General features: G+C 39.6%; 1 protein-coding gene across 2 annotated transcripts in view; it reads left to right on the top strand.

Annotated features, from left to right (window-relative positions):
• The window catches only part of KPNA4 (karyopherin subunit alpha 4), a 29,935-nt gene extending 19,107 nt beyond the window's left edge, over positions 1–10,828 (top strand). The window contains exons 10-17 of one of the 2 annotated variants that reach the window (XR_014564374.1): positions 7–51; positions 1,027–1,158; positions 2,204–2,332; positions 3,940–4,044; positions 4,810–4,881; positions 6,203–6,365; positions 6,597–7,083; positions 7,501–10,828. Coding sequence is in view for 1 of the 2 variants with exons in the window: in XM_083739623.1 (XP_083595749.1) it covers positions 7–51; positions 1,027–1,158; positions 2,204–2,332; positions 3,940–4,044; positions 4,810–4,881; positions 6,203–6,365; positions 6,597–6,691; positions 8,897–8,995 (840 nt within the window). In the remaining variant the exon portion in view is untranslated. The remainder of the gene's footprint in view (positions 1–6; positions 52–1,026; positions 1,159–2,203; positions 2,333–3,939; positions 4,045–4,809; positions 4,882–6,202; positions 6,366–6,596; positions 7,084–7,500) is intronic. The other variant, XM_083739623.1, reaches the window with a different exon arrangement.
• Positions 10,829–13,280: the final 2,452 nt, after the last annotated feature.

Raw genomic sequence — 13,280 nt, 5'->3', positions numbered from 1 at the left:
TCCTAGATCCTCCCAGCACTCTGTGTTTTAATTCATCACACAGATGTAAATGTGAGTATCTCAATATTGCATGACCTGTTTACTGATTAATTTTAAGCACGTATTGAAAAAACAAATCACAGCCTTGCCAGGTTACCCCTGAAAGCAATTTGTGCCTCTTTGGCTATATTGGTGGATACTTGTCAGTCTTATTAACGAAGCAAAAGTCTCTCAAAGGAGTAAAACATATTTCAGAAGTCAGTGCTCCCACAAAACTGAGGGACAGTTTACAAATACAGACAACTTGCAGTTTACATGGCGGCTATGGTCCCTGTAACAGCAGAACAGTTAGCGGTATGTGAACTGGCACAAATTTCATCTCCCACAAGGGTTGGTGAGACTTGCACAGACTTCCCACTGGTTCTCTACTTAACATATATCCATAGGCAAGCACTAAGTTGTTGGTGGACAGGATTATTCCCTTAAAATAAGAATACCTACCAGAACTGTCATTCTGGATCAGCTGAGTGGGACAATTCTATCCTTTTTGGAAGGGCTTAGCGTTTGAGGCACTTATCTGTTGGACAGCCATTCTCTGCATGCAACACCCATTCAGTTCAGGAATAAACCCGCAGAACCTGCTTCTCTGTACGTTCTGTTCTTAGCTGGGTTGGGACTTAACCTGCAACAAAATCAGAAGCCACTCTGCCAATACGCAGGAGAGGCCAGAGGCCTTTTGATATAATGTATATGCTTGCTGGTGAAAATTAGACAAGTGTCATAGCTGAGGAGTTGGCAGCATAAGGTTTTTTTTAAGATTCAGCAGGAAATGTTTTTGAAAGCAAGTATGAAACAAAAAAATCCAAGGGATTTTGTCAGATACCCTCTGTGATTTATTTTGTGGTATGTTGCATAAACTTAAAGTACTAAGTAGGCTGAGAACATCACTGTTTTCAATGGGAGATGCTTCTGTTTATATATGACTCATTGTGTCTTGCAGAACTTCCTTTGTATTACTCTAATGTGTCTTCGTTAATTTTTGAACAGATATTGGTAGATACAGTCTGGGCCCTCTCCTACTTAACAGATTCAGGCAATGAACAGATTCAGATGGTGATAGACTCGGGGATAGTTCCTCATTTGGTTCCTCTTCTCAGCCATCAGGAAGTTAAAGTGCAAGTGAGTCTTGTACCATTTCTCCTTTATTTGAAGCATTTTTGCTGACAGCATTGCATTAGAAATTTACAGTATGAAGCACATTGTATTCTTACTGTGTTCAGTCACTGTGTTTGTCAAGCTCAGAAACGTAAAAAAAAATTCTGACTTGAATGTTTCTCATATTTTGTGGAATGTGGAATCGTGTTTTTGCCTTGAATAAACATTTTAAAAGCTGCTGTCCCCATAGGACAAAATAGATTCAAAAAATAAAAGGACAGTAGCTTTCTTTAGTTTCTGTTGAGTGCAAGCTTTTATTAACTAGCAGGTTTAATGCTCATTGTAAAAGAGAGGTGTTCTTTAATATTTCATTTTATCAGACTTAGGAATATGGGCTATGCTAACAAATTAGAGTCAAAATGGTTGAAAATGGGTGCTAGGTCCTTCCCCTAAAATTTTCCAGCTCTGGATACAAACTGCAAGTCGTTGTAGATTGGTTCAGATATAATGAAGTATATGGAGAGGTGGGACTAAGTTCTTTTTTGCACTGTGATTTGTAACCTGCCTTTTAGCAAGCCATTGCTTGTCATTCAATCTTACAAAACAAATCAGGCTTTGGACAAACCATTGTTTCTCAATTCAGATGCAATGGCCAACTGATTTGCTGAAAGCCAGGAAGTTACTAAGTGTGTGACCCTAAGGTTTATTTGTGTAATACCAGCTCAACCCATTACCATTTTCACCATCAAATTTGGCTCATGAAAAAGATGAACCTGCTGCTCAACACAGTAGCTGTTTCAGAAATCCTAATTTCTCAAATCTTTCATTGTCAGATTTGTAAAGTTACAGGTTTTTATTTTTGCTGGGGGGTGGGGGAGAACCATGTCTTCTACCTGATTTAAGTGGTACAGTTGATCTATTAAAGCTGTGTTGTGCAATCCTGTACTCAGAAGTAAATGAATAGGATTTCAACCTCAGTCAAATCATGTAGTCTTAATACTATAATGCTTGATTTTAAAACATGCTGCTCAAGCCATCAGGTTTTAACTTTTGAAATGTTTTCTTTCAGACTGCTGCACTCAGAGCTGTAGGAAATATTGTTACTGGTACTGATGAACAGACCCAGGTAGTTCTGAATTGTGAAGCTCTTTCACACTTCCCTGCCCTATTGACTCACCCCAAAGAAAAAATTAATAAGGTATGAAAATGGGCATGTCGCTGAATGCATGAAAATTGATACCAGGGGACTCTGTGACATATCTGTCAAACAAAAGTACAGGATAATCGTCAATCTCTTTACTTGAAAGGTTGTTCTGACTTTTGTAGAAATTGTAATGTAGCAATTCCTTTGCAAGGAGCATATTTGTTTGTTTGTGGTGCATCAGATATAACCCTTTCTTGTCCAGCATTGTTCTTGGTTATGGTTATTTTTTTAACGGGATTTTTATTGTACCCTGGCCTAAGATCAGTTATAATGAAGAGCAGGACCTAAAATAAATATTACAAATAATATCCTAGCAATTGGTGGCCTTTAAATATAAGGTGGCTCATCAAAAATTGGTCAGTGGTTCTCCAGCCTGTCTTTTGCCTACACCTGAATTATAAACTGACTCTTGGAAATGATGAAATGGAGGTAATAGGGAATAGGGAATAGTAAGGGGTGTGTACATTAGGGAAGGGGGGCAAATTTTAGTCTGAAGTAAAAGGGGTTGGTTGTGTAAAAGTTATATAGTGATGTAAACTGTGGGCACTGATAAAGAAGCTGTTGATTTCGCAGTGCATCTGAGGCCTTGTTGCTAAATCATCTGGGTTTACTGCAACATTGCCAGTGATTAGAGCCCAAAATAAGCTCGCAGTTTGCATCTAGACATTTTAAACCTCTAACAGGTTCCTTTTGTAAGGCAAAAGGAATGTGATCTGATCCAAGAGTTCAGTTTAATGACACCTAAAACATATGATTTAGATTAGGAAATCATCATTTTTCCCATACTCAAGAATAAGTAAGATTTAAATGGGAAACAAAAATTACACATTCTTTGGGTTCTACATTTATCAAAAAATATTTGCACTAGTAGCAACTTCATTTATGCTTCTATAGGTAGTTTTTTTTTTAAAATAGTAAGTTTTATAGACCACTTAACCACAGAACTCTCTAATATATAAAGTACATAATAAAATTCTGAATAAAATAGAGGTAAAATCCACCAAACTGTTAAACAAGTGTAGATAAAATTGTCAACATATAGATAAACATAGTGCTACAGCTGGCACCTGTTATACTACAAAGTGTTCCATCTAATACTGATCTTCTAAACTGCAGTAGTGTTAAAGCCAATTTTTTAAAATGCATGCCATCCTTGGGTATTGTTACTTGAAACTGAATCCCAGTAAGAGACATTCCCTCTGAAGGAGCAGGTTCATAGTTTGAGAGGGCTCTTCAATTCCAAGCTGTCACTGTTGGACCAGGTAGCTTCAGTGCCAAGAAGCCACTATGCCCCACTCCAACTAGTTTTCTAGCTACTCCAGCTATTCCTGGAGTGAAACAACTTGTCCTCCATTATCCGTGCTCTAATAAACTTCTGTATAAACTATTCCAATGCAGGCTGCATCATGCTGCTTTTGAAGACAGTCCAATAGCTGTAGCTGATGCAGAATTCCGCTGCCTGGGTGTGGTTAATCAAATTTAAATAGTTCTCAGTATTGCGCCTTTAAAAGAAGTCTAGCTCTACAGAGATGGATGAATACTTTCGTTATTCAAAGTATTTCTTGTCGATATTTTTAAAATCACTTTTTTTGTTGTTGCAGGAAGCTGTTTGGTTCCTATCTAACATCACTGCAGGAAATCAGCAGCAAGTCCAGGCAGTGATAGATGCTAACCTTGTGCCAATGATAATACACCTTTTAGATAAGGTTAGACAAAACCAATCTTTTGCTAAGCTTTTGTATTGTTCTATGTGTGTGTTGTACTGAAACAGCCGTGGAACGTAAAATGTGCTGGTTGGGTACCTATGCTGGTTGGTTGGGTATGTATGCTTGATGGAGGGTTCCAGGCCACTCTTCGCAGTAAGCTGGTTTTTCCAGCTAGACAGGTGCCTGCCCCCAAGAGACCCACAGTCTGAGTAATTCAAAGTAATTAAAGCAGCAGAGGCCTCCAGGTTGGATAGGAGGTGCTCAACTTTTCTTCCTATGCCCACCAATCCTCCCCTGAAGATCTCCACCCATCCATCACTTTTTCCTCTGCTGGGCTTTTCCCAGTCATTGAGATTTTCTTCAGTACTTTCCTCTTCTCCCTGTACTCCCATTTGATAGGCAGCAGGTAAGCTGTGCCTAGGCCCTTGTTTCAGGTGAAAGGTCAGGTATTGTAGCATCTCTTCAGTCCTTGGTGCGTACAACCAACTTCATCAGCAACAGCCAGCATGGCCAACCATCAGGGATTTTGGAAGCTGCAGTCCAAAAACATCTGAAGGGTCCCAGCTCTTCCTGCTGTGGCTGACTTACACCTCAGATGCTGGCGTCCTAAAGCCAGTTGTCTTAGCTTTGGGATATGGAGGCTCTGCTCATCCACTGTTTTTCTTCTGTGGTCACAAGACTGGTGCCTGAATCAGCTCATGTTACTTGCCTGAGTGTACCCCTGTGTAGACAATAAAGATATTCCTCCAACTGTCTTCTCTTTAGGGTGACTTTGGTACACAGAAAGAAGCTGCTTGGGCTATAAGCAACCTGACAATCAGTGGAAGAAAAGATCAAGTAAGTAACCTAGTTTGACTGACTGACTGTTTTAAAACAGTAAAGGAACGTACAAAACAGGAAGCACAATTCAACCAAATGATAGCATTTAGAAGTGTTACTTATTTCAGTGGGAGAGTTTTTAAGCAAACACTTAATTCTTCCCTTGACATCAGTGGGAATTGAAAGTGTATAACTTTACTGGATTTTACTAGATCAAAGCCACAGATGGGTCCTCTTGCAATAACCACCATTGTGCTCATTATTTGATACTTGCCTTTAAAATATCAGTTTGTCCACTTGGTGATCAATTTCACACAGACCAGTGTAGAACTTTTCTGTTTGCAACCTCTACTTAAAAACCTCCAGTGATAGAGTCCACCACCTTCCAAAATAGTCTATTCCGTTGTCGAACAGCTCTTACCACCAGAAAGTTATTCCTGATGTTTAGCTGGAATCTCCTTTCTTGTAACCTGAAGCCATTGATATGGGTCCTGTCCTTTGGATTTCTCTTGAGTGTACACATGCATATAAAATGCCCCAGACGGGAGAGCTGCATTGTAAGCCTTGAACATAGGGCTAGCAATTCTGTTCTTTCTCAACTGGTGGAGGGTGGGGAGAGGAAGAAATAAATATTTTCTAAGCATTTCTATGCTCAAGAGAAGCTTGTTTCACAGAAGATGCTCCTGCAATAGGGTTTGCCTGCCCTTCTCACTAAAGTCCTTTGCACCCCTCTGAAAAATGTTTTTGAGGGACAGAGACCTTCCAGAATAGTATGGGATATGGTGATGTAGCATCTGGAGAAATAGGGGAGAGTGCACCAAAACTGAAGCAAAGTCGAGTTTTGCTTCTGTAATGCACCTTTGGATCCAAGGTTTGGTTTGGTTTATTTTGCTATCACTTGGTGTTCCTTGCAGATTTAAAACTTAAATCAGTAGGCTCACAGGTGAGTCTTGCAAGATACTCTATTCTAAAATCCAAGCCCCCTCGATATCTGGAGCTAGAATCCACCAACTTACAATAGTTGATTATGTCCAAATTCATCAAATACATATTTAATATGAGTTAACAAAAATATGTTTGTTTGGTTTTAAAGTCAAAACCAATTATGAGTTATTAGATGACATAATACTTATTGAGTATAGTGAGAATCCTTTTACTTGAATTTCTGTAGGTTTGCAAATGTTTTAATTGACTCTCCTTTTTCTCCATACTCTTAACTTAGTATATTTTTTATTATTTCATAATTTATTTATGGCTTAATCATATAAAGCTCCAAGCAGTTTATGTAAGTTGTATTGATCCTAATTGGCTTAATTTCTGTTTCTGTTCCTTTTTTTAGGTGGCGTACCTAATTCAACAAAATGTAATTCCTCCCTTTTGCAACTTGTTAACAGTAAAAGATGCTCAGGTTGTACAAGTAGTGCTGGATGGGCTAAGTAATATATTAAAAATGGCTGAAGAGGAGGCAGAAACCATAGCCAACCTTATTGAAGAATGTGGAGGTACGATTAAAAATTTGCCTTTGTATACCAAGGTCTTAGATTTGATAAAGTGATCCTTTAGTTTTTTGTTTTTGTATTTTTGTCACAGATCTGGAAATATTTTCATAGTTTCTATGGAGAAATATGATTTGTGGACATACTGGTTACCAGTGTGTTTTGAAAAACCATTTCTTTTTCATTTTTACAGCTAGTCTGGGGGTTCCTTCAACTTTTTTGTGTTAAACTTTACAGGGCTGGAGAAAATTGAACAACTACAAAATCATGAAAATGAAGACATCTACAAACTGGCTTATGAGATCATTGATCAGTTCTTCTCTTCAGATGATGTAAGTACATAATTCTGAAACTGAGTATTTTGAAGTAAAGTACCGAATGTGAAAAACCTGGTAATGGACTTTGGTTGGATTGGAATATTTTTTTTTTGTTAGTTTTCCAATACACCCCCAATAATAGCCAAATTAGAACAATAACAATTAATTCCCAAATTATACAATTACGAAAATGCCAATCAACTTCCAATTAATACATTTTAGTTAAAGTGGCTCCCCGCATGGTGGTTTGGGTGCATTTCCGATCTTATATCACTGCATTCCATAATCTTAATCAATGTCAGTTACATTTCAGTTATAATAATAATAATCCCTCAGTCAACAGATACATAATTAATGATTTCCATTTGTGATGTTACAATATATAAATATATAAAGCTTCAAGTGATGTAATGGTTGTAAGGGGTTACTTGTGCGTAAGTTGCCTGCTAGTTGTGTCCGATTGCCTGGTTCACCATGCCTTGGCTGACAGCCCACACTCCGTGGCCGGTCAGTCGCTTGCAGAATCTGTCAGTGGGCGTTTCTTGAACCTTTTCCAGCATAAGAGCTGTTTGACGCCAAGTCTCCTCCTATTTTCCCTGCGCGGAACTCGTCTGCGCAAGTAAGGGGAAGGCAGGGGTGTGCCAGCGCTCTCTCCACTAGTCTCTCATGCAGGGTCTTGGAGACCAGTCCCCAATTCCTCCATCTCCCTCCCTTCTCTACTGGTGTTGCGCTGAATTCCTTCCCCCCTGCTGGTCCCCTCTCCGGCATCGCTCTGGAGCCCTGCCTCCGCCTCTCGCTCTGATGTCAGTTCCCTGACAAGTGAGGAACTCAAACTTTATCTTTATTCTGCCCTGCATGTGAAAACTATTATGTCCATGGAGATTCCTTCTGTCCGTATATGGTGTTGTCTCTTTCACTTCCCAGCTGTTGTTTTTTCCCATTGTGGCTTGGGGCGGAACTGAATCTCAAAGTTTCTCAGAGGTCTTACTTCTCCGTCCCTTGCTTCAATGTCTCGGAACTGGCGACAGTCTGCTGGAAACCATTCTTTCTCACTAGTAAAACATGTTGCAGATCTTCGCCATTTTCCCCTCAGCCTAGGAAAAGGTGGGCAGTTTTCGAACGTGCTGAAGATTTAATACTCCTTTCCAACTCCCAAAATCTCTACAGCGTTCTTATCACAACCCCCAAATTCTTTTCCTTCCAGCAAGAGATTTATGGCCCATTTAAACTTTATCTTAGATTACATTCCATCAGTAGCACACAAAAATCTTAGTCTTTTTCCTTGTCTGTTGTTTTTAAACGGAGTTGAGGGGAATTAATCTGTCTTAATCATGGGTAGGCAAACTAAGGCTGGGGGCCCAGATCCAGCCCAATCGCCTTTAAATCTGACCTGCTGACGGTCCACGAATCAGCGTGTTTTTACATGAGTAGAATGTGCCCTTTTATTTAAAATGCATCTCTGGGTTATTTGTGGGGGATAGGAATTCCTTCATTCTGCCCCCCCCCAAAAAAAAAATATAGTTCAGCCCTCCACAAGGTCTGAGGGACAGTGCACCATCCCCCTGCTGAAAAAATTTGCTGACCCCTGGTCTTAATAATTCCAACATAGTCATACTTGAACTTCTCCTTTCATTTCAGATCAATCTGTTTCCATTTTTGCTTGTTACTATCACTATTACTCCAACGTCCCTTCCTCACTTGTAAATATCTTTTTATCTTATATTCTCGAGAGGGTTGCTGAATCATAAATATATAAAAGCTTAGAGTAAATAAACTGTGGGGTTCCCTCTCCCCAACCAGCTCTCACTCTGAAGAAAATCTTATCTCAATTCAAACCTTTGACCCATGTAGCTGGTATATTCCACAGTATGTTGTTGCAACCTTTTTCCATCACATGCCAGTACTTTAACGCCAATTAAGGGTCCAATTCAATGGAGAACCTCCTCTTCTTAATGGCGGCGTAGGAGGGTTTTCGCCAGGCAAAGTGCTTTTGCACTCAGCGCATTCCATGCCAGAGCAAGAGCCAAGTACCGAGACGAACTGCAAGTGAAGTCCATTCCCCCCATCCCTGGGGTGAATTTTCAATGATGATTTGCCCTCTGTCATTCTTGATTTCATTTGCCAATGATCACCTGCTATTGTGGGGGCTGCCTCCATTGAGGCAGGTGGGACTGGAAGCCTGGAAGATTCTTATTTCTGGTCTTTGTGGTTCATTTACAGATAGATGAAGATCCAAGCCTTGTTCCAGAGGCAATACAAGGTGGAACATTTGGTTTCAATTCATCTGCCAATGTACCTGCAGAAGGGTTCCAGTTCTAGAGTGGTATTTTGGAAGTTAGGTACAATGCAGCACTGAATAAAATAAGGTTTGATCCATCAAGCTTGGCTCATGGGATCCGCTGCTGCATTAAATCGGGGAAGAAAATGGTGAAGATTTCATTTGGAATCACAGAAAAGCCCGAATGAAGTCAAGATGGCGAGTGGGTGCGAGTGAGAGTGAGTGGCAAAATGTAATGAAAAACTTCACACTGAATGCTTATATAGGTTGTTCAAAGGAAAAGGGCTACAGGTCAAAGATCTTCAGTGCCTGAGGAGGAACATTGACTTAATTAGCGCAATTGTGGGGGGAAAATGCAGTACTATTCCATCATCAAGCCATGTAAGCATAAAGGAGAATAGGATGCCCATATAAGTCCAAGGAGAATGAGCCCAGGTCTTGCTAATGAAGCACCGTGTGAATGGACAACATTGAGTGAATGTCTGGACTCAGTGCTGTGGGGCCACGTGTGTGTTTCAAATCTGGGGCTCTTTGCTCATGAAGCAGACTCCTAGTCTTGGAGTGGGGTGTGTACGAGAGTATGGTTGTGATGCTGTATGTGAACGCATGCAAGCTTGATTTGCCTTCAGGGGGCTGATAATAACCCTAGTCAATCATCAAAAGGAGTGTATAAGTGTTAACACTGGACACAAAAACAGAGACCGGTTTAGCAGCAGACTATGGTTTTACTCCTGCAGCCTGTGTTTTGTTTTATTCCCCACCCCTTTTATTTTAGTTATTTTCTTTCCTGTATGGCTTATTACTAGTTGCTTGTAAAGTCAGAAAACTTTGAGGAAGGCTTCTCTGTGCATTTGCACCAGATGACTGTTCATTGTTTACAAAAAAAGCTTTCCATATCATCAAAACTAATTTGTGTAGATTTTTTGCATGAAACTCATACAAACGTTTCCCTCTTCCAACTATTGTGTTGCAGTACACAAATTGCCATATAATACTAGAAAACAATAAAAAAATAAGTTTAACACCATCCTTTTCATTTTCAGAGACGACATAAAGCTATTTTTGCATGTGGTAATTTACAGCATAGCTCATTTTTAGATTTTATTGAGTCCTGTAACCAGCTGTTTCTGTTGTGGTAGGATACCGTGCTGTGTTTCAATGTTATTTGTTTTCAAACTTTGTTTTCTATGAAAATGATATGGAAACCTCAAAATAAAATTTGGTGCATATGTACTGCTGAAAAGATTGGAGATGTGAATAGATGTACAAATCAAGTCATGGTTTGAACACCGTTAATAATACCACCTAATCTGTCCAATTGTTCTAGACTTTTTATCTTTAGATGTAGGCAGCCATGAACAATCTATTTTGAGCCACTTTAGAGAGAACTTTGTATTCTTAACTTGCATACCAAATGCAAGTGGTTTTTATAATTGGAATAATACCTCAGTTTTGAGGTTCTGCACACTAAATTAAAAGTGACATTGCAAATATGTACAAAAGGAGAACTCTTTATAAGGTGGCTCATTGTAGGAAATGCTGTGCCTTCCCCTTTGAGCACAAGTGTTGCATGAACAACAGTTTGCTATAAGAAAACATACCAGGTTAGCCACCATTAGCATCTATATCTACCTTGTGGTTGTTTTTTTTAAATCAGCTGGTAATTCTGAAACGCAGTAGAATGGATAAAGATTATTTTGTGATCATAACTCTTTGTTGGACTAGAGTATTTTTGCAGCATTCCTTGTCATCAGAAACATGGTTAAAAGTTTAAAACTAGATGCAGCAGAAAACTAGCTTGTGAAATTTATCCAAGTAGAATGCAGGCTAGGCTGTCTTGGGGAAAATAAACATTAAAACTTACAACAATGTTACATTGGTGTATGCATTTTTGTCTATACAAATATTTACAGAACCTGCTTTTGTGTGCCATTATTTGATTAAGCAAGTAGAACAAAATTATAATGCTTTTATTTGATAATCCCTTTCACCCTTTCTGAAATCATGCCTCTTAGCCTTCATCAATTGTAGGTTGCCACACACAAATTGACTACATTTGAATGTAGATCCTCTGTCCCATTCACTCAGCAGCATAGTTTCAATATGTTCTTTTCCTCTTTAGGCCTGAGACCATGCTTTCCACAAATTATTTAAAACAAGGGGAAAACATCTGCAATGAAATACCCTCCTTTCTACTCCTTTATTACTGAATCAATTGTAAAGATGCAGTCACATACATAGCCGTTGTCCCAGAACTTTACAACTATCCCTTCCCACAGAATTCAATATACTGTAATCTACTTTAGCAGAATTGTTTTCCTATTAATAAGAAGCCACTGAAATTGTTTGGGTTTCAAAGTGTTATTTCTACCAGAAGATAACAAATAGTAATTCTCATTTGACATGTCTTTCTCTAAGCTTCAGTTTGTCTTAAAACTATTCTTTGTGGAATGACCAGGACCAGGTGTGAAATTGTATACGTTGCTGCTGCTTGTGTTTAATGCATAGTAGGCAGGTTCCAGAAATAATTTATTGGTATTGTTCAAACATAATGCCAACACATGTGCCTGTGCATGGCAATTCACTCTCCTTTTTTCAGTTTTAGGTAAATCACAGTCACTTTGGGTGGCGAGCTATGGTTTTTTAAGTCAGGAAAAGAGGGAGGGGAATTGGGACAGGAGCAGAGGGGAAGTGTGTGAATCCTGCTAATCTTCATGTACGAACTCCTTGGATACTGGGCAACTTAAGAAAAGATGGGAAACTCTGCTAAGTTAGTTTCAGACACTAGCAATTTTTGAAAGCAGAGAAAAAAGGGTTTGGGGGGCAGGTGGAAATACCACCACCCTTTTATAAATGTTTCTAGTTATACACAGATAAGCACAAATAACACTGTTCATCAAAATAGCCATTTCAAAAACCAGTACAGTTCTGAAGTTGGGTATGAGCAGTACCGTCCTGAATGCATTGAAGCTACATGTCACAAGTTCTGGATTTTAAGATACTGAATTGCAGAGAATTGTTTCCACTGCAAATTGTGGAGCATCCTGTTCATCTTAGTGGTGTTCTATTAAAGGAACAATTATGGTAGAAAGTATGCAAGGAGGCTAAAATAGCCAGGAGCAAATGTTGTGAAGAAAGTAAAAGATAGCAACAAACTTCAATTGGGAATATTGGTTGAAGGCTTGAGCACATAAGCAACCATGGATAATGCTTTGCAAGAAATACAGAGGTTGAAAACAACAACTTGGCCTAAAAGGACATCAAGAATTGCTTGGTATATTCCTATTATGGCTTGGAAATGCTCTACACTAGTGAAGCTTTGGAATGTGTAGTTATCTAAAAGAACTTGTAGACCAGTCAATTGTTCCTATTCTAAATTTTACATACAAGCTATAATAATATTTGAGAGGTAAGGATTTTTATTAAGGGTTTAGGAAAGAACTAGAATTTTTTTGTTTTAAACTATACAGTAATATTGCTTCATCATGGAATTTACACATGGTTCTGTGGAAGTATGCACAGTAAGGTAAAGGTAAAGGTACCCCTGCCCATATGGGCCAGTCGTGTCCGACTCTAGGGTTGTGTGCCCATCTCATTTAAGAGGCCAGGGGCCAGCGCTGTCCGGAGACACTTCCGGGTCACGTGGCCAGCGTGATGAAGCTGCTCTGCACAGTAAAGGTAAAGGTAAAGGTACCCCTGCCCGTACGGGCCAGTCTTGACAGACTCTGGGGTTGTGCGCCCATCTCAAGAGGCCAGGGGCCAGCGCTGTCCGGAGACACTTCCGGGTCATGTGACCAGCGTGACATCGCTGCTCTGGCGAGCCAGAGCTGCACACGGAAACGCCGTTTACCTTCCCGCTGGTAAGCGGTCCCTATTTATCTACTTGCACCCTGAGGTGCTTTTGAACTGCTAGGTTGGCAGGCGCTCTGCACAGTAGCCACAATCTAATCTAAAAATGTAATTTGCATGTTAAACTGGCATGTGCATATCTAGAGTTTGGCTGCCATTTTAAATGGCTAAGTCCTTACACATCTAGACTTGTTCAGCTGAAGCAACTGCACTAAATATAAACAAAACATTTTAAAATGTCCAAACTTTTTCAGCATTTTATAAAACAGGCTTGTTTGGGGAATTTTGCACTTAGTTGTCCTTTGTCATTTTCACTAGAGATTTTCCCCAACCACCACCACACTTGTTTTAAGGCATGGGTGAATGTGTGGTTTTCCACATGTCTGACTACAGCTATCGTATTTGACCAGTGGTTATGCTACCTGTGCTTTTTAAGACTAGGATTCCAACATCAAGTGGCCCATGGGTTCCTTATCC

The sequence above is a fragment of the Podarcis gaigeae genome, assembly GCF_964106915.1.
Source record: "Podarcis gaigeae genome assembly, chromosome: 5".
Classification (NCBI taxonomy): domain Eukaryota; kingdom Metazoa; phylum Chordata; class Lepidosauria; order Squamata; family Lacertidae; genus Podarcis; species Podarcis gaigeae.
This window is presented reverse-complemented; position numbering and strand designations above follow the sequence as displayed.